This window comes from Vulpes vulpes, chromosome 8 (assembly GCF_048418805.1).
Source record: "Vulpes vulpes isolate BD-2025 chromosome 8, VulVul3, whole genome shotgun sequence".
In the NCBI taxonomy this organism is placed as follows: domain Eukaryota; kingdom Metazoa; phylum Chordata; class Mammalia; order Carnivora; family Canidae; genus Vulpes; species Vulpes vulpes.
Window position 1 is genome coordinate 14529006 of NC_132787.1, and position 24810 is coordinate 14553815.

The following is a 24810-nucleotide window of genomic DNA, read 5'->3' on the forward strand; positions in this document are numbered from 1 at the left end:
TGTGAAAAGTGCTGTATTTTGATAAGGATTGCATTAAATATGTAGATTGCTTTGGGTAGTATAGACATTTTAACAATATTTGTTCTTGCAATCTATGACCAGGGGATATTGTTGCATTTCTTTGTGTCATCTTCAATTTCTTGCATCAATGTTTTATAGTTTTCCAAGTGCAGATCTTTCTGCACTTTCATCAGTGTTTTATAGTTTTCCACGTGCAGATCTTGGTTAGGTTTATTTGCAGGTATCTTATTATTTTGGGTGCAATTATAAATGGGATTGTTTTCTTAATTTCTTTTTTGGCTGTTTCATTATTGGTGTCTAGAAATGCAAGATTTCTGTACATTGATTTTGTATTCTGCAACTTTACTGAATTCGTTTATCAGTTCTAGCAGTTTTTTGGTAGAGTCTTTCGGATTTCCCATATAGAGAGTATCATGTCGTTTGCAAATAGTGAAAGTTTTACTTCTTCCTTACCAATTTGGATGCTTTTTATATCTTCTTTTTCTCTGATTGTTGTGGCTAGGACTTCCAATACTATGTTGAATAATAGTGGTAAGAGTGGATATCCTTGTCTTATTTCTGACCTAGGGAAAAGCTCTAAGTTTTCCCCCCTAAAGGATGATATTAGCTGTGGGTTTTTTCATATATGGCCTTTATTATGTTGAGCTTTGTTCTCTGTAATCTTACTTTGTTGAGGGTTTTTATCATGAATGGATGTTGTAGTTTGTCAAATGCTTTTTCTGCATCTATTGAAATGATCATGTGGTTCTTATCCTCTCTTATTGATGTGATATATCACGTTGGTTGATGTGCAAGTATTGAACCACCCTTGCAACCTGGAATAAATTCCACTTGATCATGGTGAATGATTTTTTTTTTTTTTAGTGTATTGTTGAATTCAATTTCATAGTATTTTGTTGCAAATTTTTGCCGGTATATTCATCAGGGTTTTTGGCCTGTAATTCTCTTTTTTGGTGTGATGTCTATCTGGTTTTGATATCAGGGTAATGCTGGCCTCATAGAATGAATTTGTAAGTTTTCTTCCCCTTTCTATCTTTTGGAATAGTTTAAGAAGAATAGGCATTAATTTTTCTTTAGAGTTTTATAGAATTCACCTGTAAAGCCAAGATCCTGTATGATTTGTTCTCTGAACTTGTTGCCTGTATGTTAGCCATGATTTTCAGAACTATTTTTATTTTGTTTTGGTTGCTATCTGCCAAAAGGCCCCTGCCACCATCACAAGCAGTTGCTACCAGGTGACTATCACTGTCCCTGCTTGGCCCTGGTTTCTTAAGCCTATGTCTTACTCATCCCTTACTGCCTATGTCATAACTGTGGCTGTTACAGAATTTCACAAGTGGAATAAAAAGAAGGGTACTTTCATTTTTTTTTAAATATTTTTTTAAAAATTCATTGGAGACAGAGAGATATGGAGGAGGGGTGGTGAGAGAGAGAGAGAGAGAGAGAGAGAGAGAGAGAGAGAGAATGAGCAGGGAGGGGGAGAGGCAGAGGCAGAGGCAGAGGGAGAAGCAGGCTACCTGCTGAGCCAGGAGCCTGACATGAGGCTTGATCTCAGGATCTGGAGATCACGACCTGAGCTGAAGGCAGATGCTTAAACCATCCGAGCCACCCAGGTGCTCCAAAGAAGGGTGCTTTCAAAAGGATGACAGCGATCAAATATCTGATTGACTTAGTCTTCAAATATTATGCCTGTTGGAATAGGTAGCATTTCAAGAATCACTCTGACAAATTAGTGAGTCCAAATGAGAATGTATTCGGTGAGGGAGGCACCTGATACTTATGTCATGTTTGTGAGCTTACTAGGTCTGCTTTGCATGAACAAGGGAACACTTAAAGGGAGGGAGAAGTTAGGGCATTGCTAGAACTTCACATACTTCTCTAGTATTTGATGATAAATCAATAATATTGTTTAATTTCACTGTATGTATTTCAGGCAATTGGAAAAAAGAAAACAAAACTTGAGTACATTTGCTGACAGAAACACAAGAGGAAGGAATGATAAGATGGTTTAATATGTTCGTTACTCATATATTCCAGTTACTTACAAAGGAGATAAATTTTTTTTTTTAGGAGATAAAATTATTATAGAAGCTCATGGAGTTTGAGAGTTAGTACGTTTTGTAGGCACAGACAAAAAGAGGTTATTTTTTGTTAGTAATACTACTACTCTTATTCACAGTTTGTTATATACACATTATAACTTGAACCCACCCAACAAGTTTCTGAGGTAGATTTAATCCATTTTTGTAAATGAGAAAACCAAGGCTCAGAAAATGTAATATGTTCAAAGGATCAGATTTTGCCTAAAATAGTTTCTAGTTAAATGCTACAAATCCTGAATTTCTAAAATTTTATGAAGTTTAAAATATCTAAACTGGAATATTTTTATTTTTGCCTTGGTTATTTAATACAGATGAAAGTATATGTTTAAAGTATTCTGCTGCACATTGAATATAATAATATGATAGAATATATTTAATCTGAGTAAACAAAAGTAAGACTGTGTAGGAAATTGTTATGTTTGATTGAAATGGGAGCATGTTATATTATTTTATCTCAGTGTGACAAGAAGAAATAAAGTGACAGAAATTAGTGCAGGTAAATTGGCGTGATTTAACTTCTTCAGCTTTCTCTTTTCTTCTAAAAATTATAGTAATTTTCACAGAAATTGTATAATGTTCAACATGTGAAAGCATATTGCAAAATTGAATTATGTATCATTTTGCCTTTGAATGCATTTGGTTAATTTCAGCAATTTGATTCAAAGAACTTTATTTCAATAGTAGAGCATCTCTGAAGAATTCAAACAATTAGGGCCAGAGAAAGGATACTTGGAGAAGATTACCAAGAAAAGCAACAAGAGTATTCTCTTAGTTCATGTAGTATTTTTGATATCACTTTAACTAATTCCTTTTGATTTATGATGTATTAGAATATCTCGCAAAACACCTTTAACTTGTGAGAGCAAGTTTTCTTTTTCTTCTTCTTTTTTTTAACTTTGTGATTTTTCCAGCATATCTACCCAAATAAGTGTGGAAAACAATGTATTTGTTCACTAGTTATGTGTATCTATTTATTCATTAGTATACCTAATTGGTTTTTAAATTTTGTCCTAGCACAAGCAATGTGTTATTCCTAGGAAAAATATTCATTGTAGGATATTTGGAAAATAAAAACAGGATCAAGTAGGCAATAAAATCATTCATAACCCCAACCTGCATCTTCCAGAGAACTACAGTAATATTCTAATGCATTTCTGATAACATGTCCCCTGGAGAGAACAACAGTGTTGAAGAATACAGTAGTCTAAATTGGCCAACAGATAGATATAAATGGTTTTCAGAATTGTGTTTTATTTAATCTGTCCATTGATTTATAAAATTCTAAAGAACAAATTAAGAACAAGCTGTGAAAGTGTATGATATAAAGAATTACCTATTATGGAGGATTTGAAAAATGGTTTTCAGGAGCCTTTTTATTTAAGTTTCAATGCTGATAGAAAATTATAATGACAGAGAAAGAGAGGGAGAGACAGAATGAATATGTCTTCCTGTCACAACTTGACCAAATTCCTATAAGTTCTGATTAATCCATAGTAATGATTACTGTTCCTGTAATATGCCTGAAATACATACTTGATTAGTTTATCAACTATGAATTTTAAAATTCTCCTGCCCTTTTGATTTGATGTGTACTTCTTTGTTTAAGAGATATGGTCTCTGTCATCATGCTGTGTATGTATTGCAGATAAAATTCTAAACTCTGGCATTTATTATATTGTTACAATTATCATGCTGATAATAGCATAGGTACCTATAAATCACTTTTTTATTCACAGCTGAAAACTATTATTGACAGAACAGCTGCACAAAAAATACCTTTGAGTGGGGCAGCCTGGGTGGCTCAGTGGCTTAGCGCTGCCTTCAGCCCAGGGCATGATACTGGAGACCCGGGATCGAGTCCCACGTTAGGCTCCCTGCGTGGAGCCTGCTTCTCTCTCTGCCTGTGGCTCTGACTCTCTCTCTCTGTGTCTCTCATGAATAAATAAATAAAATCTTTTTTAAAAAATGCCTTTGAGCAAGAGGTGTGGGTAGTCACATCACTAAATGGCATGAGCTGAAGAATAGGAGAAATGAGATACACTTTTTTCACTCCTGCTTTTCCACTTAGACTGGAACATCAATAAGATAGTTATGAGTGTAGGTCTAACTTACCTGGCAAATTATTTTCCTTCTTGATAAATCAAATGGTGATAATTGTGGAATGTATAATGTTATTGTATTTTATTTTTGAAGCATCTCAACACTGAGGAAAGTAAGTTTTTAAAAATTTCTTCCCAACATGGTTAATTCTAGTTTTTCCCATTGGTTAAGGACTCCCTTAACAATGTCAAGGTCTAATTTTGAGAGTTTTCAGGCACTTTTGTTTATTAGAATCATTTATTTTGTTTATCAAATGTACTCTTCTCTTTAAAACTTTAATCTCAAACTTCAAAACTTCACCTCCTCTACCCTCAAATCTATTGTTTTAGCTACTTGCAGAAGAGCAGGGGCTGGAAGAGGGGAAGGTAGATGAGCAGAAGGGGAACATGTGGATCCCTTATTTTCTGAAAAATCGACACCTTAAAGGTTGCACTGATCATGCACTCTGCTTGCTCCTCAGTTCTCAAAAGGCATTTCTGAGGACTGTCACCTGACATTGTCTTTTATTGGCAGCCACAGGCTGGACCTGTAGGCAGGTTCTGTAGCCCAGCAGCATCTTATGCTGTCTTCTTCAGGCACTTCAGATTTTGGAACTCCCCTTCACTTGGCTGCCCAAGAGGTAGGAATAGCCTATCACTTTTATGGGTCAGTTTGTGGGGAAGGATCTGACCCTCATGAGAGTGACCCTTGAGCACCTCTGAGCCAATCATAAGGGATATGTAACATCTTTGGTTTTCAGTTTGGAGTCTTAGTTCCAATTGCAGAGGTATAGGAACAACTCTGGTCAATATCTTTACTTCTAATTGAAAACGTGATCCTTGGGATCCACCCAAATCAGTTACTACCAATTTAGTACTTTGGTAATAATAATATTTCAGTAGTGGGATACCTGGTTGGCTCAGTGGTTGAGCGTCTGCCTTCAGCTCAGGTCTTGGTCCTTGGGTCGTGGGATGGAGTTTTGCATCAGGCTGCCTGCAGGGAGCCTGCTTCTCCCTCTGCCTGTGTCTCTGTCTCTCTCTGTGTGTCTCTCATGAATAAATGAATAAAATCTTTTTAAAAAATAATATTTCAGTAGCAGCTTCAAGTTTACAAAATTGACATGGGTAAATTTAGGTAGTGAGATGCACCCTCTTAGGGGTAAACTACTTCCTTCCTGCTTTCCACGTAATCTCTCCTCCTTAATGAAAGTATGACACTTATACACATAGACACACACACACACACACACACACACACATTCATTTTAAGTATTTAGAATGTCATGTTTATGTCTGTCCTCTAAAGGTGAGGACCAGAGTAGTCTTGATACTTTTATAAAAGTTAGAAGGAAAATTGCATGAAAGGGAAACTCATGGTAATTTCAAATGGATTATAATCAATGCATACCTAAAGCCCTTAGAAGTATGCTGTAAATTGCACATTTTTGAAATATTAGCATTAAAAAAAAGCTTTGTTAAAGGCAATGAAAGGGGATTAGATTTGAAGATACTTAAACTTTTTGTGGTGAAAACATCACCTCCTTTTCTTTTTGCTTCTTTTTACAGAACTGAACACACCATGTTATTTCTCCCCAGTCCACAGTAGACTCTTTATAGAAAGCAGTTTCTGATTCTTGAGAAGCCAGCACAGTTATTTTTCACCTTTGATACACTGTAGTTGCTAATTTCAATCTTACTCTTAAAAAATTGTTGTGAATAAGAAATATTTTTTTGTACTAACATCTGTAGGTTTTCAGTAGATGTTGGCAATTAGCCGATTGAAAATTCTAGGTTACAGCTGTTCAGAATGATCAGAATGCCCTGATGGGAAGGAGAGTATTTTGTAATTCTTTTGAGGCAGGTATTTTTGCATTGCACAATTTTGAAGCCAGTCTGTGGTAAACATACTTTGCTAAGGAGTAAGTAAGTGAACCTCTGGCCAGCATTGGTACATTCTATGAACTCTGTCTTTTATTGATTGAGATGCTTTGTTTCTTTGTAAAAGCATTCTTGCTATGTGAGAACGAAGACTTTAATTAATTAACCTTAAAAAAAGACAGTGGAATTTTGGTAGGAAGCTATGTACAAGGTGTGTGAAAGGAATATGATTTGGGACAAACACTGGAGCTGGTACAAATATTTCCCTACTGAAGACCTCAGTGATTTGAGGTTGTTTTGGCTGTTAGAGATCTTACTCTTCCTACAAATTCTTTAAAATGAGGAGCTCAAGTGATAGTGAGTGATATTTTCCCAGGATCTTTCTAAGAAATCATTTATTTCCAGTACCAACTGGTCAAAAACAGGATAGAATTAGTTCTACATGAATGCATTTCTCTTTCTGTAAAAAAAAAACCATGGCTTCCCTAACTCCAGTGATTGGGGAAAGGTAATGTCTCATTACTTTCACCAAATTTCAAAGTTAATGGTAGCATTTAAAATACTAAATAAAAATTAGAATATACACAAATGACACTTGCTTATTTTTAATGGTATTCTGTGGAGAGGAATTGCAGTTGTTGGGGAATTTTGAACAGCACTGGGATACTGCTGATTCACACAAAGAGAAGGCTCTTTTTGTTTTATTTTATTTTATTTTATTTTATTTTTAATTCTTAAACTTTTTAAATGATGGTACAAAAGAGAAGTTTTAAACTTTCTTTTCAAGTGCAGAATTGATGACTAAAAATATCGGGACCTCTACTTAGGTGTGGAAATAAAAGGACCCAGAGACTGTGAATTCGACCATTGGCATATATGTAACAGATTATAAGACACTTCTAAATTTGCTAGTTTTTCATAACTGATTTGATTTATATTATTTACGTTCTTTTGGTGAAATTCTGATATTTTTCTGTAGCTCTATTTTGTGGAAATAATTTGAGTTTTATATTTTAATCTTTTAGGTATGATGTTGATTCAAAGAGCCCCAACTTATCCAAACATGTAAGTTTATATTTTATGTTTTTATGATGATTACATAATATAAATTACGATCTCATGATTCATGATTTATATTTGTGTTGGCAGATTAATATTAAAGGTATATGTCCCTAACTGTTCATGTACTAATTGTCATAGAAAATAAATAACATTTTTAAGGGCTCCTAGAATAACATTTAGAGGAACTTATTAAAGCAAAGATACCTTCAGTATGTGAAAAGGATTAATCTTATTTATTATTTATTTACATACTTTTGAAAAGAAATGCTGTCAGTTCTCTGCAGTGTTTGGAGTTGGATCAGGTTAAGTAAGATGAAATAGTGAGCCCGTGTCATTTGGAATGGCTTCACTTCTAAGAGACTGAGAAGTGCTTGGGTGTAGGTAGTGTGATTTGCTATTCTGCTATGGTCCACTTGGTCAACAATATTTTCTACGTACCTCCTCCTGCTGGCACCATGTCAGTTTCTGAGGGTATAGTATGAGAAATAAGGATGGACATATAGAGTCCATCCTCAAGTTCACTTACAGTGTTTTTTTTTTTTCCTTTTGGGTACTGATCTTCCCGTCATCTACTCAGTGCTCTGAGTAGAATGCTACTTCTAAGGCCACAACTGTTCCCTAGGGACATTTCCAGGTTCAGGAGCAGCATGGGCATCAAAACTAGGCAGATATGGAGGTAGAGGTCTGGAGGGAGAGATGAGAGTGAGATTCTCTGCCCAAGCACCTGTGATCTGATCAGCTTGCTTATTGGACTATGGGAATGGAATTAGACCAAGCTAGTAGGAAGGGTTGAATGGAGGGTATATAGGGGGAGTGAATACAGCATTCTGAAAGGAGTTTAACTAGGTTCCAAGTGGAATTCTATGTGGATGTAGAATTGGCAGCTGCTGGGGTTGAGAGGTGAGAGGCTGGATGGAGTCCTAGTCATGCCCAGAGGGTTAAGGTGGGTAAGATTTTTCACTTCTCCATTTTTTTAAGCCTATTGACTAGAATAGATGGATATGATTCCAGGTCGTTTGGAGAGTGGTAGTGTCATAATTAAGAGAAGAGAGGATGCATGAGAGGTTATTCCAAGCTAAGAGGCTGATTTGAGGACACTAGAAAGCTAGTAAAAATGATGGTAAAAATCACAATATACTGTTCTTGTCCTTCATTGTAAGGAAGCTATAATATTTATTTCTGTTGTTAAGCATAGAGCAGAATCATTGAAGAAGCAAAGAATAGTTGTTCTAATTGACTTTTCTACAAATTGAAAACAAATAGTGTAATAAGCTCATAACTCTCCATATGTAAAGTTCATTTCAGTGGCCATGTCACCTTCTTGCTCTTCGTAAGACTTACAGGATTGTAGTTGTACATTTAAAACTTATTTGCTTAGCTTTGTATTGGAAGTTTTCCAAATTCCACTGGAAGATCAGAGAAAGAATTCCATTTTGTAGTCAAAATTTTGTTGCAAGAAAGAAAATGCATTCATTGATCTCACATGTAGGTGGTTAATATTAGAGATTTAGGAGCATCTCATAAATGTGATGTGTAGCTTGCCCTTAGAGGAACTCCAGCTGGAAACAGGCATGTGGATTGGGAGTGAGACAATTATTTTCTCAATTTCCCTCTCTGAAGGGCCCTGAATTTGCATTACGATTCTTCTCTGAGCTTCTGTTTCTTTCCAAAGACCAAGTCTCTGATTATTCATCTTGGTGCACAATTGAACTCCCTAAATCCTGAGTGGACACAGATTTTCAAGTGTTCACTCTCCCTGAATATAATTTCTGTTTCCCAGTTAAAACTACTCTTTAGAGGACATGGTAGTTGGGTAGAGGACTGGGTAGTTCAGGACTTTCCTATCAAGTGGGATATATTGAGGGTAAGTGTGAAGGTGGTAAGATGTGGTCCTTACCATTGTAGTTGCCTTGCATTCAGGACAAAGAGCAGTATATGGGATAGGAAAGTACCCTAAAACACGATTAATTATATTTTCCTTAAAAAATCCATAATTATTATTATATATGACTTTATGTACTACAGGAGTCCTGGATGTGTACATATCTTTTAAAATCTTTTTCTTCTGCAGAATAGCTTTTTATAATTTTCCATAAGACATATTTCTTGTCTTCCTCCTGATACCTTGACCCTGCTTTATCTCCATGCTCTCTTCTTTACCAGCTTCTTATCACCACAGTTCTTTTAAGAACAGCCTAAGTTTTTACCATCTTGCTTTACTGGATTCTATTTTTCATTTGTGCTTGAACTATTCTGTCATAGATTAGAGAAAAATTTTTGTGGCTTCTCTTCACTTTCTACTTTACTTGACCTCTCTTTTATTTTGGACGAAGTTGACTGCTGTGTTCTTGAAATCCTCTTATCCTCTGACCTCTCCAGAAATGTCTCTCTTGCCAAAATACCTTGTGGCTCAGTTGGTTGAGTGTCCAACTCTTGATTTGGCCCAGGTCATGATCTCAGGGTCATGAGATTGAGTCCCTCATAGGGTCTCACAGCTCAGTGAGGAGTCTGTTTCTCTCTCTTGCTCTCTCTCTCTCCCCTCCCACACACACCCCTCCTCCTGTGCACTCTCTCTCTCAAATACATAAGTTAATCTTAAAAAAAAGAAGAAATGTCTCCCTTGCTTCTTTTTCTACCTCTGTGTTTGCTCATTATTGATCTTTTTTTTTAAGTTTCTCTTCCTCTTCCTATTCCTTATTATTAGTGTTTCTCCTGGTTCTGTTTTCAGTTTTCATCTCATCTCTGTATCAGCTCTCCCTGGGAAATCTCAATCATTTCTATGCCTTACCCTGATAACTCCCAAGTGTCTGTCCCTCTGTGTACCTCAGCAAATGCAAGTTTCTGTTTGTTAGATACTGACTGGTAGATGTTCTGCCAAAGCCTAAAATGCAAACATATAAAAAAAATGTATGGCCTTTTCCATTTCAGTTCTCTGCTTGTATTATCTATTGCAAGAATTATCATCAATATAGTGTACTTAGTTAGAAAACTTGGTTGTATCCTTAACCTCTTTCTGGCTCACATACCACATCTTGTGAATGACCAAATCATGTTCATTCTAATGAAGTATTATTTCTCTTCTGTCTTCCTTCCTTTCTTACTGTTAGTTAATTCAGATTCTCATCACCTTCTCCTAAGGTGTTGCATGGCTTCCTATAGTTCCCATGCTTGTATTTCCTTACATTTTAGTATATTCTTTACATTACTCTGTGTTGTATTTCTTACATATCTTTAGTAAGCAATACAAATTACTAAGTGCCTGGGTTTATAAATGGATGAGGTGTCAGAAGAAGGAGGAAATGTGTTTTTGAATTGTTACAAGAATTGTTAGAGATTACTATCTTGAATTTCTGTTCAAAATGGAAAACAAGAGCCCTTCTTAATTTGAAAGCATCCAAGTATAGATTTTGAGTGGAAGAGCGTATAACTCATTCGACCCAAAAAGAGTTCAGGAGGCATTTAGATCAGAGGAGCCAATAAACAAACTAGGTCTACTCCCTGAGGATACAATTGTTTAAAAGTGTGGTTGTCTACCTGCCAAATTCGGAAAGTGAATAAAAACTGGAACCTTTTAGGAGAGACTGCTAAGTGCATGGGCTTGTGTGTGGAGAGCAGGCACTTACCTTTCTTAAGGGGATTTAGTAGCAAGAGACTCCTTGAGTCAATAATAAGAAAATCTTTTTTTTCCCCATTCTCATTTCTGATAATTTTGCCAGAAACCCCTTTCAGGATGGCTTTATTTGATTTCCAGTACTTAAGGATCTTGGGTCAAATTCTTATATTTTCAGAATGAATAAGAAAATGGAGATATAATACAGAATTTTACCTTAGATTTCTAACATTGCAAATGAATACAAGATGAGTGGATAAAGAATCAGTATCCTTTTAACTGATTTTATTGGTGGTAGAAAAGTTCTCAGTGGAGAAACATGCTCCGGGTGACTTAGGGAATCCAGGGACATTTTCCTTTGCAGGATTTATCCTTTCTATGATTCTCTAAGGAAATTACTGAAATACTATCCCCCTCAAATGTTAGATCCTATGAACAGAATCTGGCATTTTTAATTCTAGCTTTGTTCCCTAAGTTGCTGTTGAACCCACTAATCTTAATATCATTAGCAGAACTACATAGCATACTTTCATTTGCATAATTTAATTGCACCAGCCAAATCATTAATGAAAAGATTAATAACAGGCCCATAATTAGTGAATCTAGGATTCTGCTTGGTGTTCTGGACCAGATGATATCCAAACTGTACTTTGTGTACTAAATTTTGATACCCACCAGGCAATCCAAAATACATTTATTCATTTGGTTACTCTCAGAAGGTACCCAGTAAAATCTTTGTTTTAGACATGTTTAGACATGTTAATGGCTCACTGGATTATTTTGGCCACCTTCAGTGAAGGTGTGTATATTTTTAAATATATTTTCTAAGTATCATCTATATAAGCTTCCACATGTAGTAGATCAGTTGTATTTGAAAATTTCATTTGAAAGATAATTGTTTGTGGGGCAAGATTTTTTTCAGTGGAAGAAAAACCAGTTTAATCCATACATAATTGAACCGAATTCTAATGTATTTTTCATAAAATCAGGCAAGAAATAAATGTATTTCAGGTGGTGTTCCAAGTGCCGAGGAATGCAGCAATGGATAAGACAAACTAGGTCCCCGTCCTAAAACAGCTTACACTTTGGAATTGGGGAAGTAGAGTGGGCAAATTTATTTAAAAGAAACAAATACAAAATGATTAAGATAGCTTACTTCTTTATACACTTCTAAGCTATTGATACAGAGAGAGAGTGACTAATGAAGACCACTAGTTAGAAGCTTTGGTTTCTTTCATCCAGGATATTCTGTACCAGTTCTCATCCTGGGTATACTTATGAAAGAGAAGGAAGGAACTACTGAAAATCTAGAGGGAGAACATTCTGGGCAAAAAAGAACAGCAGTGCAAGGACTTTGAGTCAAGAAAGAACTTGGAGGGACGCCTGGGTGGCTAAGAGGTTGAGCGTCTACATTTGGTTCAGGACGTGATCCCCGAGTTCTGGGATCAAGTCCCACATGGGGCTTCCTTCATGGAGCCTGCTTCTCCCTCTGCCTATGTCTCTGCCTCTTTCTGTGTCTCTCATGAATAAATAAATAAAATCTTAAAAAAAAAAAGAGAGAACTTGGAATGATGATGCGACTGGAAGATAGCTATCATATAGAGAGCACTGTGAATTATGAGAGTGGAATTAAATAGTTTGAAAAAGTGCATAGAATTCAGATGATGTGAACATTTGTAGGCCATGGCTTACAAAGAACATTTTTTAAAAAATGGATTTTACCGGAGGATGATGTAATCTGATTTATACATTTAAATAACAAACAACTGGCAGCTGAAGTGGAGGATGGGGTTGGGAAGCAAGACTGGAATTAAGGAGACTGTTAGAGGAGGTCATTGAGAAGACATGACTGCGGGTTGACCCATGAGCTGGACCTGATCCCTCCCTCTCCTGACCTTGAAATGTATGTTCTACTCACTGTCCTGTTTCAAGGATATAGTCCTGAAAGGGTCATGTATTGTTGAGAACATCTGGACTGAATAGATGACTGAACCCTATTAAGGCCTCTATAAAAAAGTTTTAAGATTTTGGTAGGCTGGTGTGGAGATCTACTCACCCTGCAGCTACCCAAGATGAGTCTCATAAGCTAGTTCCTTTGCTTATGAAACTTGCTGTTTACTCAATCTGGAGTGGCCTGACATTTCTTCAGTCTTTCCTTGCTTTCCCTGTTTGGAGACCAGTTTCAGATTTCACCTGGGGAACACCCCTGACTGTGAATCAAAAGAGACCAGTTGTAAGGCTGCTATAATTTAGCTAGATGAACAGTATTTCGTGGGTATAGCTCTTGAAGGGCTAAGAAATAGGTTGATATGATTACTGATGAATTGGACATTTGGTGAGAACATAAAGGAAGTTAGAGTGACTCTTAGGTTATTGGCAAGAGCCACTGGGTAAATGGTTTAATTTATTGCAAGGAGCACATGGAGGAGGAAGAAATTGAAGTGATGGAGTGAAAAAAGACAACTCAGTGATCAGGGTGGGTTTACATTGTTTGAGACGCCAATAAGCATCCAATTGGAGATACTGACTAGGCCATGTCTGAAGAATAGAAAGATTGCTATGGGAACCATCATCCTATAAGGTTGGAACTCAGTAAAGTTTTTAAAAAAATTATATATAGGGCAGCCTGGGCAGCTCAGCAATTTAACGCCGCCTTCATTCAGCCCAGGGCCTGATCCTGGAGACCCAGGATCGAGTCCTATGTCAGGCTCCCTGCATGGAGTCTGCTTCTCCCTCTGCCTGTGTCTCTGCCTCTCTCTCACTCTCTCTGTGTCTATCATGAATAAATAAATAGAATCTTTAAAAAAATTATATATAATATGGAGAATCTATAGATAGATTTTAATCTATAGATAGATAAAATCTATAGATAGATTTTAAAGTATTATCATTGTTTTTTATTAATTTAATTGGGAATATTTTGCAGAATAGAACCAAAGCTAGAAACTTTGGTGAACTGAAGCATTTAGAAATTGGGGGGAAGAACATTAGGCAGAATTATCTTTTTTAGAAGCTGGTCAGGAGATGTCACTTTCCAATTCAAACTTTCCAGTAGGTTCTCTACTCACGATGGAATTCATAGTGCTTCAGGGGCCCCTAGTTCCCTCCCCTCCTTCTCTTCTCTTCCATGCTCATTCTGCTCCAGCCCCACTGGCCATCTTGCTTTTCCTTAAACACCCCAAGTATATTCTTATCTCAGAGACTTTGTTTTTGTTTTTTCTCCAACCTGGAATTCTTTCATGCCAAATAGTCACATGGTTCTTTTTCTCACATTATTTAGATTTCTACTAAATTATCACCTACTGAAAAGCCTTTTCAATAATAACTTTCTTTTTCTATGTAATATACTTTCAGATCCTTAATAGATGGTGAAAACTAGCCATATATGCATATTCAAGCTGAAGTATTTATGATTGATGTTTTATAAATGGATTATGTTTTCGTATGCATTTTCAGCAGGGTCTTGTGAATATTAGACTTTAAGACAGAGAGATAGGACAATGCCTGAATTAGGTTTGATGGCCATATCTTCAGCAATCATTAAGTTATGTTAGGTATGATTGTTTGCATGCAAAACTGGCCCTTATTCGGGATTCAGTATTTAATAGTGATCTTGACTGATAATATTACATTACATTTAATAGTATTATATAATATCTAATTATCTAATAATGCTATGATATACTTTATACTATTTAATAGAATATGTAGTAAATTTTCTTTTTACTTGACCTGTCAGCTATCTCACCATGAGTAATGGCTGTGAGAATATTTAACTTACTTTCTGTAAGCATATTAGATTTCTCATTCCTTTGCTGATGAGAATATTCTACATAAAGTGATGTGCCTCCAAACCTAAATATTTTGCAAACATTTGTTTTACCTTTGAATAGTATAGCTTTATTTTTTAATCTATATAATATGGTTTTCAATTACTAAATATATATGTTGTGGATAATTTAAAATAATTGGTTAATTTAGATCAATGATCACCCACTCGTTGGAAGCTTAATTTTCATTTAGTGACTTACTGAACTGCTTTCATTTGGACTCTTAGCACACAAAACCTATTTTGAAAATCAACATTTGTGCTGGGGGAAAAGAAATGAATACATTCAGCTTTAGAGTATAATTTTGAAATTGTATTTGTTTCTTAACCACTGATGTCTAAGTTTAGGAATTTTATTAATCTCTTGGAGGTAAATTAGCATTTTTGGTGTGTGGATGGATCCATCCATTAAAAAAGAAAAATCCCTGCTTTAAAAAAAGTTGTATTATTATGTTAAGATGTGACAAATTGTTTCTACTAAAATATTGAATCCAGTTGTTTCATTTGAGCTTGCCTTATTTCAAAATAGCATTCAGATGCGTTAACAACCATAAAGAAAGTGGAAATCATTATTGGAGCACAGAAGCACCATGTTTAGTTATTATAAATGATTGGCATATTAGTATATAGCTCATAACATAATTAAGTCACACCTTAATCTTTATAGTTGATGTGATTAGATGTGATTAGTATGAATTAATTAAATAAAAGGAAGTCAGCAATATTAGCAGAGTGTCAGCAATAAAATAGATAATTCTGACGATAAAATTTCACAAGTGATATAAGCTTTCCTCACCAATATTTTTCTACAATGGTCAAAATATTGTAAAAGCAAGACATTTTTTATCACTTAATTTCTCTTGCTCTTACTGGTTTAGCATGAATGTACTTAAGATTAGTTAAATGATCACAAATGGGCACAGGCAATAAATAGAGGCAAATCATGAGTCTGTCTTTTCAAGAAATAGGATGATTAACTACTGAACAGTTGACTGCACTCAATTACTATGCTGTGTTAAAATTTAGCTATCAATAAATCTACTTAATGTCTCTTAATCTAAATTATATATTAATTAGAGATATTATAGTTTTAGATACTCCTTGATCACTTCGTAAAACAGGAAAGCCGCATATAGATTATCTTTGTAGACCTTTTAGAAAAAAGATGCCACACTATTGAATACTTATAAAATTGTTTATGATGATGCTAATAATCAACTACAGTTAACTTTGTGACAGTATAGAAATCAAAATGTTCACTTACCATTAATGCCTCCTGATCACTATATCATTGTTTTAATAATGTCATTCTTTTACATATGTATGTTTATACGTATACTACTTAATATGTTAAGATGAGTGGGATAAAAGACAAATTTTATAATGACACATAAAATGAGCATCTGAATTGGCCATGAGTGCAAAGGAGACATAAAATATTTTATACAAGTAATTACAGTATCTGCAGTTCTGGAATCTAGTGGAAAGGGATAAGTTTTGAGTATAACCGCAAGGAAGTAGGGAGGAGAAGTATATATTTATCAAATGTTTACCATGTTGCAAGCATCTCTTCTAAGTGTTTTGCTTATATTATCTGTATATATTATCTTTTTAAGTGCTTTGCATATATTATCTTGTTTAGTTTTCCCAACAACTTAATATGTAGGCATTATTTATTATGTCTATTTTATAGATCAGGATACTGAGACATAGAGTCACTAATAAGACATAGTAATCAGTGGTCATTAGTAGGACTTGAATTAGTAAGTGGTTCAGCCAGAGCATAAACATGAGTAATATAGACACTCATAATTCTCACTCTTAAGGAATATGTTACACTGCTTTGCTGAATAAATAAATAAATAATAAATAAATACATGTATGCAAGTATGTAAAAGGTCTTTGAAAAAAGGTAAATCAGAATTAATACTGGTACCTAGCTAGCAAGCAAATAAACCAACAAACAAAACCACTTCATTTATTGCAAAGCAAACTACCTTTTTAATATGTGTGGGATTATTAAAGTACATAGTATTAATGTAACTTCTATGAATATAGATAAGTAGCTAGCTTCAGTATAATATAGAATGTAAATAGAGGAATTGATCAGTAAAAAATGTAATGAAGAAATAATGCAGTAATAAGTTTGAAGGAATTAGAATATTATGCTCATGCATGCAGTTAAAGAAGACACTCTCCTGAACATTAAAAAGAAAAAGAAAATAAATAACAATTGATCCTTGAACAACATGGGGGTTAGAGGTGCCAACCCCCGTACAGTTGAAAGACTGTGTATAACTTTTGACTCCCCCAAAACTCAACTGCTAATAGGCTCTGTTGACTGGAAGCCTTACTGATAACATAGTCAATTAATAAATATTGTGTATGTTATATACATTACATGCTGTATTTTTACAATGAGGTAAGCTAGAGAAAAGAATATTTTATTAAGAAAATCATGAGGAAGAGAAGAATAAATTTATAGTACTATATTTATTGAAAAAAATCCATGTAAAACCACACAGTTTAAACCCATGTTGTTCAAGAGTCAACTGTATTTGCATAATAATCAGGTAGAATGTGATGGTACTACAGTGCTTCCTTAGATTTTGAGCTACATTATATTAGTAATAAAACTAGATTTAGGTAGTTAATGGGAACAAGCCAGACTCCCTCTGATGTGCTGATAACTTTTTTAAACTACCTATGTATTACACATGCAAAACTCATAATATTGTTATAATGCTTTGTGTGCTGTGCTTTCTGCTGTTTTCTTGTCTCCTTTATTTTGTATTGCTTGGTCTTTCAGATTTAATAACAGCCTACTATATTCAGAATAATATTTGGATACTTTTAAAGAGGGTAGAATGTATCCTATATACTAACAACATGGTTTGTGTTCATTTAAATAGATTTCAAAACTAAGTTATATCTGTATCATTTAGATTATAAAATAATTAACTGATTCGGCAAATATTTATTGATCTCTTGGTCATTTTGAGGAAAGCCCAATAGTTAATGTGATTGAATAAAATGAAGCATTTCTCAACTGCCAGACACCATAAACTAGATTTGGTCTTTGTGTGTGGTAAAGCTGTGGAAACATGCCTGGATTTATTACTGGAAGTTCTATTGTGACGTAATTATAATGACTCATCAACTGGAACACAACACCGTAGTAAGAAACAATAAAGCAGTTCGTGTTAAAGGTAATTTTTATTTCTATCTTTAACTACACATCAGAATATCTAAAAATATCCACTAAAGGACATGTATTCTATTACTTTGTTTAAAATGCACAGAAGATGGGAAGCATTGAGAGAACTGAAAAATAGATTCAGTAGAAATTTCCAGTGCACGGCATAGTTGACAATCACTGTAAGCTTATTTTTCTACTGTGAGTGGTAAATGTGCTGCTCGATAGGGAATACATAAACACAGGTAAAACAACTACATAAATGCTGTAAATACTTAGGGGCAGAGTGTGCAATAACTCCAGAGATAATATGTATAGATGTGTACCATATCTTTTTGGTACACATTTTATTGATTTTATTGTTTTAATTTCCTTTTTGTTCAGCAATGATGATATCTGTTTGCTAATATGTCTACCCTAATGTGGATATACTCAATACTTTTGTTTTGTTTTCTTGTGTAATGACAGCACAGAACAGCTCTTAGCATGCACAGCTACCTACCAAATTTTTTAAAATTATTTATTTATTCACAAGAGACACACAGAAAGAGAGAGAGAGAGGCAGAGACACAGGTAGAAGCAGAAGCAGACTCTCTGCGGGGAACCTGATGCTTGACTTGATCCCGGGACCCTGGGATCACAACTTGAGCGGAAGGCAGACAGTCAACCACTGAGCCACCCAGGTGCCCCTACCTTATCAGTATCTTTATTTATTTTATTTATTATTTATTTTTTTTAAGATTTATTTATTTATGATAGAGAGAGAGAGACAGAGACACAGGAGGAAGGAAAAGCAGGCTCCATGCAGGGAGCCCGACACGGGACTCCATCCCGGGGCTCCAGGATTGCGCCCTGGGCCAAAGGCAGGAGCTAAACCGCTGAGCCACCCAGGAATCCCCCTATCAGTATCTTTAGAAAAGAGTTCTAGAATCCCTCATGTATTTTTCACTGCTTATCTCTTTCCAATAGGCAAACATCACCTGATGGAAGCCAAAACTACCCCTCAAGCTTTAATGACTGCTCTGATAAAGAATTCCAGAGTCCCAGACCACTCAGAAGAACAATGATCTATTCCAAATCTTTAGTATTCAGCACTGACTTTCTGCCATGAGACTTAGAGAAATTTGCGTTTTTTAACTCATAAACATATCTGTAATATCTGTTTTGAAATTGGGAAAGATATGTTGCTATTAAAGATATTTAATTTAAATATGTCAAAGTTTACCTAACATACTTTTTACCTACTTGGAAGCACAATTTAAAATAATATGCACTTTTATGAAGATCTCATAACTGAACTAACGTGAATTCACTCTTTGGTGAATCACAGATACACCCAAGGGGGGTTGTCACACAAAGGAAAATTTCTTTGCAGCAAATCAGGGGATCACAGGGAGTAAGAGCAAGGGTGGCTGGTTTCCTTCTATTTAGGGTTAGAGTGAATATTTAGAAAAGGGAACCTTGTCATCATATGTAGAAGTAGGCATAAAGTTTCATATGTACCTTAAGGAACTGTGCTTTAAACATACATCATATAGGGACCCCTTGGTGGCTCAGTGGGTTAGTGCCTGCCTTTGGCCCAGGGCATGATCTTGGAGTCCCAGGATCGAGTCCCACATCAGGCTCCCTGCATGGAGCCTGCTTCTCCCTCTGCCTGTGTCTCTGCCTCTCACTCTCATGAATAAATAAATTTTACAAATCTTTAAAAAAAAACAACAACAACAAAAAACCCATACATCATATGTTGTGTTAATGATGTTTGCGCTCTTCCTTGGGTGAAAGTTTTAGCATTATAATGAGGGAGAAGTTACTGTCCTTCACTCCATGGTCCATTTGCACATGTGTGAGTTCAGTGGTTAAGCTTAAACTGGTCTGGATGGTCTGGGCCTCTGGATTTCTTTGCCAGAGCAGTCATTAAAGCTTGAGGGGTAGTTTTGGTTCCTATCAGGTGATGCCTGCCTGTTGGGTCTTTTTTGCCTACATTACATAAGAGATAAGCTAGAAAGCACTTAAGGAAAAACCTGGGACAAAGGTTAATGAGTACAAGTAGGAGAGCAGTAAAGGTCAGGTCTTGGGTTTAGCTGGTGACATTTCCTTCTGTAAGCCATCAAGTTTCAGATCTAGAGTTATTTTCTTTTTTTTTTTTAAATTTTGTATTTATTTTTATTATTTTTATTTTTTTTTTATTTTTAATTTTTAGAGTTATTTTCTGTTTCACTCTTCCTGTCTCTACTGTACCCCCTGCACATCGTTCCATTGACGTAGGAAAAATGTTAGGGTTCAAAGCCAAGGGTCAAGAAAAAATTCTTGAGATGTCTTTGGTGCAAAGAGGTGGTCTTATTTATTAAAGCATGGGGACAGGACCTGTGGGCAGAAAGAGCTGCACTGGGGTAATGAGGAGTGGCCCATTATATACTTTAAAGGTGGGTGGAGTTAAGGAGAGTGTAAGTCTCTAAGGAATTTTGGAAGAAAGGTTTCCAGGACCTTGAGAGGGCTAGCTATTGTTGGGAAAAGTTCGCTTGTAAAACCTTAGTCATGAGACCCTTCAGATGTATATCGATGGGCCATATGCTTAGGGGATGGTGGCCAACATGTATCTTGGGGAGTAGAGAGATAAAGGAAGTTTTCAAAGGAATTTTTATATGTTAAAGTAGACTTACAGGATCCTGGGGGTTGGGCTAAGATTGCTGTTTGCCCTTAGCAAAGTGTTAACATCCAGGCACCTGAGTCCCAAGGGGAATGTTGCTCTGCCTATTTCAAGGATTTGTCAATGGGCTGTAACTAGTAAGGAAATTTGACAATTTTACTTCTGCCTTTCTTTCCCACATCACCACCATGTGCAAGTATAGTTGACACCAAATCCTGTCACTTTTCCCTGCACTATTTTGTGTAACTTGCTACAGCTGTAGTTTGGATCTTAGCACTTGGCTTGTTAACTACTGTAGCCTTCTGACTGATCCCTTTCCAGACTTTTCATCTTCCCTCAGTCCATTCTGCACACTGCTACCTGAGTGATCTTCTAGATGAAGAAGGAGAGCGAAGTTCTTGTCTCATGGAGTTGAAGAATGAATCTCATGGACAAAGGAAAATGAGCAAAGTGATAGAGTTTTATTAAGCAACGATACAGAAAAAGTTCTAAGAAGTGAGAGGGGTCCCAATTAGATTGCCAGTGAGCCCTTTTCATCTCTGGTCTTTTATTGGGACTTTATCAGGAAACTTGCCAGTGGTTAGGTCAGGGGTCTGGAACTAGACATGATGCTTACACATTGTGTGAGAGTTTTTGTTTCTGGGGCATCTATGATCTATAAATACGTATTGGTAGGTCTGGTTAATCTTCATAGTGAACTTTTCCTTTGAAGCCTGATTAGTTTTTGTGGTTATTTTTATTTTCTGTGCTTAACAATGTAATTATTAGGAAAACATTTTAACCTTAGTAACTGGAGTAGGAAGGGTCTAAATTTTCCTGATCTCTGTCTTTGTTCTGTCTCAGCATCTGAAGTACGTGAAATACCCTTGGAGCCTGGGTAGGGCCCCTATTCTTTTCCTTACCTAAAGTCCTATCCTTTCACTATTCATGAATGCACTATTCTTTTTTTTTTTTTTTTTTTTTTTTGAATGCACTATTCTAATGGTATCCTTGAATTACTAACAGGCTTCCAGTTGCTTCTGATTAGGGAAAGGCAACTTTTTTGTTTATTTGTTTTTGCCCAGCTAACTGGACCTTTCACCCTCCTGGGTCTTCATCTTCAATTCTGCCCTTTACTTGATGCCAGCTCTTTTCTCATTACATTCTTGCCTGATCTATTCTTTAGAACTATGTCAGGGAGGAAAAATAATTCTCCCTCTACCCGTCAAGATTCTTGGCTGACAACCCTCTGTAATGAAAAAGACAGATTAACAGGAGAAAAACAAATGAAAGTTTAATAACATAGTATACTTCTTGTAAAATGCCAGGAACAGCTGAGTAATTCCCTGAAATGGTCCAAATCTTATACCATCTCTACCTAAAGACAAAAGATGTTGGTGGGTGGGAAACCAGTTATGGGAGGTTTTCAGGCAAAGCATATTAGAGAGGGCATGATTTATGCAGATTTAAGTCTCTGCCTTCTCTGCTCAGATGAGTTCCTAGAGATTTAGTGACCCCCCCCCCCCACTTCCTAGTACAGTGAGGGAGACACAAATGCAAATTTCTTTTTAATGTAAATATCTCCTACAAAAGGGTAACTTCTAATCTGGTTTTCAGGGTTTCTGCTGTGTCTGCTGCTTCTTCAAAATATAATCCTTCTGCCAAGGAGGCCTATTTTGGGGTAGCCAATTCTGCTTTTTTAACTGAAATTGTAAATGAACTCCAGGGCTTCACTCCTTGGCATTCATTAAATTGAACACAACCCAAGAAAGTGTTGAAAGCATAGAAATTTCTATTACTTTTTACAAGTGAGAAGATGGAGGCAGCTGTCAAAGCCCTGTCTCCCTCTGGTGTAAGTATAGGAACCCTTTATTCAGTGTTTTGGGGGGCAGGGAACTTGCATATGCATTACATACACATTAAGGAGTTATAGATATTCTATTATTTAGGCACTTTGGTTCAATTAAACATCTCTAGCATGTCAACATGCTAGTACATGAATCTATTTTCAAAAACTGGCAGAAAATCCCACCTGTAGGAAGAGATCTGAGTTTTATAATGCGTTGAAGGTAACTATAGGAAAACTTAGGGAGGCTCAAGTCCTCAGCTCCAAAATGGCCCAAACTGGCTCAGACTGGCTCATGTAAGGTGAAAGAAACACCTACTAAGGGGCTAACAGATGAGACTCCTAGCCGATGTGTCTAAATGGTGTCTCTTGATTGGATTGGGGCCCCCAAATGTGGGCCTATTTTTGGTGGAAGCTGGTAGTAATGGGGCACTGGAGGTGAAAGAATGGACCTGAGGCAGAACAAAGGAGGTAGAAGTTTATTGAAAACACTGCAAGGGAGCAAGCGGCCTGATCAAGAGGAGAGGCTGTCTGCCAGGAGGCAGTGGGAAGGGGCTGTTTTTAAAGGGGGAAGATGAGGAGGTATGATGAGGTGTGAAATTCTCCCTTTTTTGGCAGCTGTGCCTGTTGTAAGTAGCCCATTGGTCAGTTAGGGCTTATGGATATTTTTAGGGGGGGGTCCTCTGTTAAGCCTGGTGGTCTCTGCAAGCCCTTTCTACATTCCATTGCTCAAAGTGGCCTCCTTGGTGGGAATGACTGGTTTTGCTAAACAAAACACATTCCTTCCTTGCTTTTGTCCATTACCCCTCTTCCCTTCTCCTATCTTTCAGCCCTGGGATCTGAGTAACTTCCCATTGCATCCTAGCCGAAGAATGTCCAACTCTCTTCTCTCCTCTGATCAGATTCCTACTTGACTCTCAAGGCTTACTTCCTTTGGGAAATGTTACCATGACTATCCTAGTCTGCAGTGTGGACTTTTTTTCTTCATGAGAGTTAGAACACTCCTCCTTAATTTTTTTAAAATGGAAGACATTGTTTTTACTTTTGTGACTTATTAGACATTGAAACATTTTATTTATTAAATACTTTAAAACAACATTTTGTTTGCCTTCATTCCTGTCCATCCTTCTTAGGGCTTCTCCTGGGCCAGTTCACTGGAGATCTTCCACCTTCTCTTTTAGGGGATTGAAATCATATACAAGCTAACCTGGAGGGTGTGTCTTTCTGAACTACTCTGAACTACTTCCGTATTTTCTTCATTCACAAAGATGTCGAAGCTCTGATTTTATGGGCATATGAAATTGCATTGTATTTACAATGTTTAAATTCTTAGTCAGCATATTATTCTAGAATCAGAACATCTGGGTTAGTCTTGACCGTGCTGCTTACTGACTGCTTTACAACATGAAAAGGTCAACCTCCTATATGATTAGGAGTTTCTTTATATGTGAAATGAAGATTAATAACAGACCTTACATTTTGCAAGGTTATCCTGGGTCTTGGAAATAAGTATACAGTTGTACTCAAATAAGATTCATCTAATTGTACATTAATGAACTTTATAATAATACTTTACCTATTTTTACGTGGTCAGTATATGCTAATATTAACTCATGTGATAACTCCTTCATCCTCAAAACAACTCTGAGGAGGACCAGTACATGTTAGCAAGGAGGAAACTGGAGAACTTAATTAATTGCCCCATCCCTGGTAATCAGTGGCAGTAGTGGAATACACAGACACCTGGTAGTGTGGTTTGGGGCCCCACCTGTAGCCACATCTCACAATCTTTCTGTAGGTAGTGCTGCTGTTTGTTAACCACCACTGCTCTGTGCTTGCACAGATTGCCTCAGCCCAAAGTTTACTAGGTTCAGAAATATCCAAAATCAAGCCAATTGTGAAATCAAATCCTGGAACTTTCCCCCATTTTTGTTGTATTTTCAAAGAGAAAAAAGAAAAAGAAAAGAATGCCTTGCTTACTTGCAAAAACAAGCCTGCTGTGATAAAAGGACAAAGGGTTTTGCAAACTTGCAGGAAAATCACATGCTAAAATTAATGCATATTGAGCTTAGTTTACTTACTATTAGAGGTTAGAGTATTCCAGCAATGAAAACAATGCAAATATGTTGTACAAAATATGTAGTGTAAAGACAGTTTGAGAACTTATGAGCTTTAATCCTCTTATCTATTTTAGGACTTTCTGGGACAAGTGTTTTGTACATTGGGGGAGATTGTTGGTTCTCAGGGAAGTCGCCTGGAAAAGCCAATAGTGTAAGTATTTTTTAATCCAGACAATGAAATGTTAACTCTTCAGTTTTCATTTTGGTAGTTTGGATTTGATGAATACATGGTTGTAGACCAAAGTGGTTTTAAAAATCTTATTGAAGTTTTTTTCTAACAAAGAGTTTTGACATGTTTGTAAAGAATCATTTCTATTTCAGCTGACATATGCCATGCTGTAAAATGTTCACAAAATGAAATAAGATTTTAAAAAGGAAATGTATTGTTTTCCTTTTTGGTTATAAGCATTAATTCTTAGATTTAAGAAACATTTTGAAAAGA

General features: G+C 36.1%; 1 protein-coding gene across 1 annotated transcript in view; it reads left to right on the forward strand.

Moving 5' to 3' along the window:
- Window positions 1–24810, forward strand: part of CPNE8 (copine 8) — a 214150-nt gene that overhangs the window by 59729 nt on the left and 129611 nt on the right. Inside the window, exons 5-6 of the mRNA XM_072765596.1 lie at window positions 7105–7144; window positions 24443–24519. Coding sequence (XP_072621697.1) covers window positions 7105–7144; window positions 24443–24519 — 117 coding nt within the window. The remainder of the gene's footprint in view (window positions 1–7104; window positions 7145–24442; window positions 24520–24810) is intronic.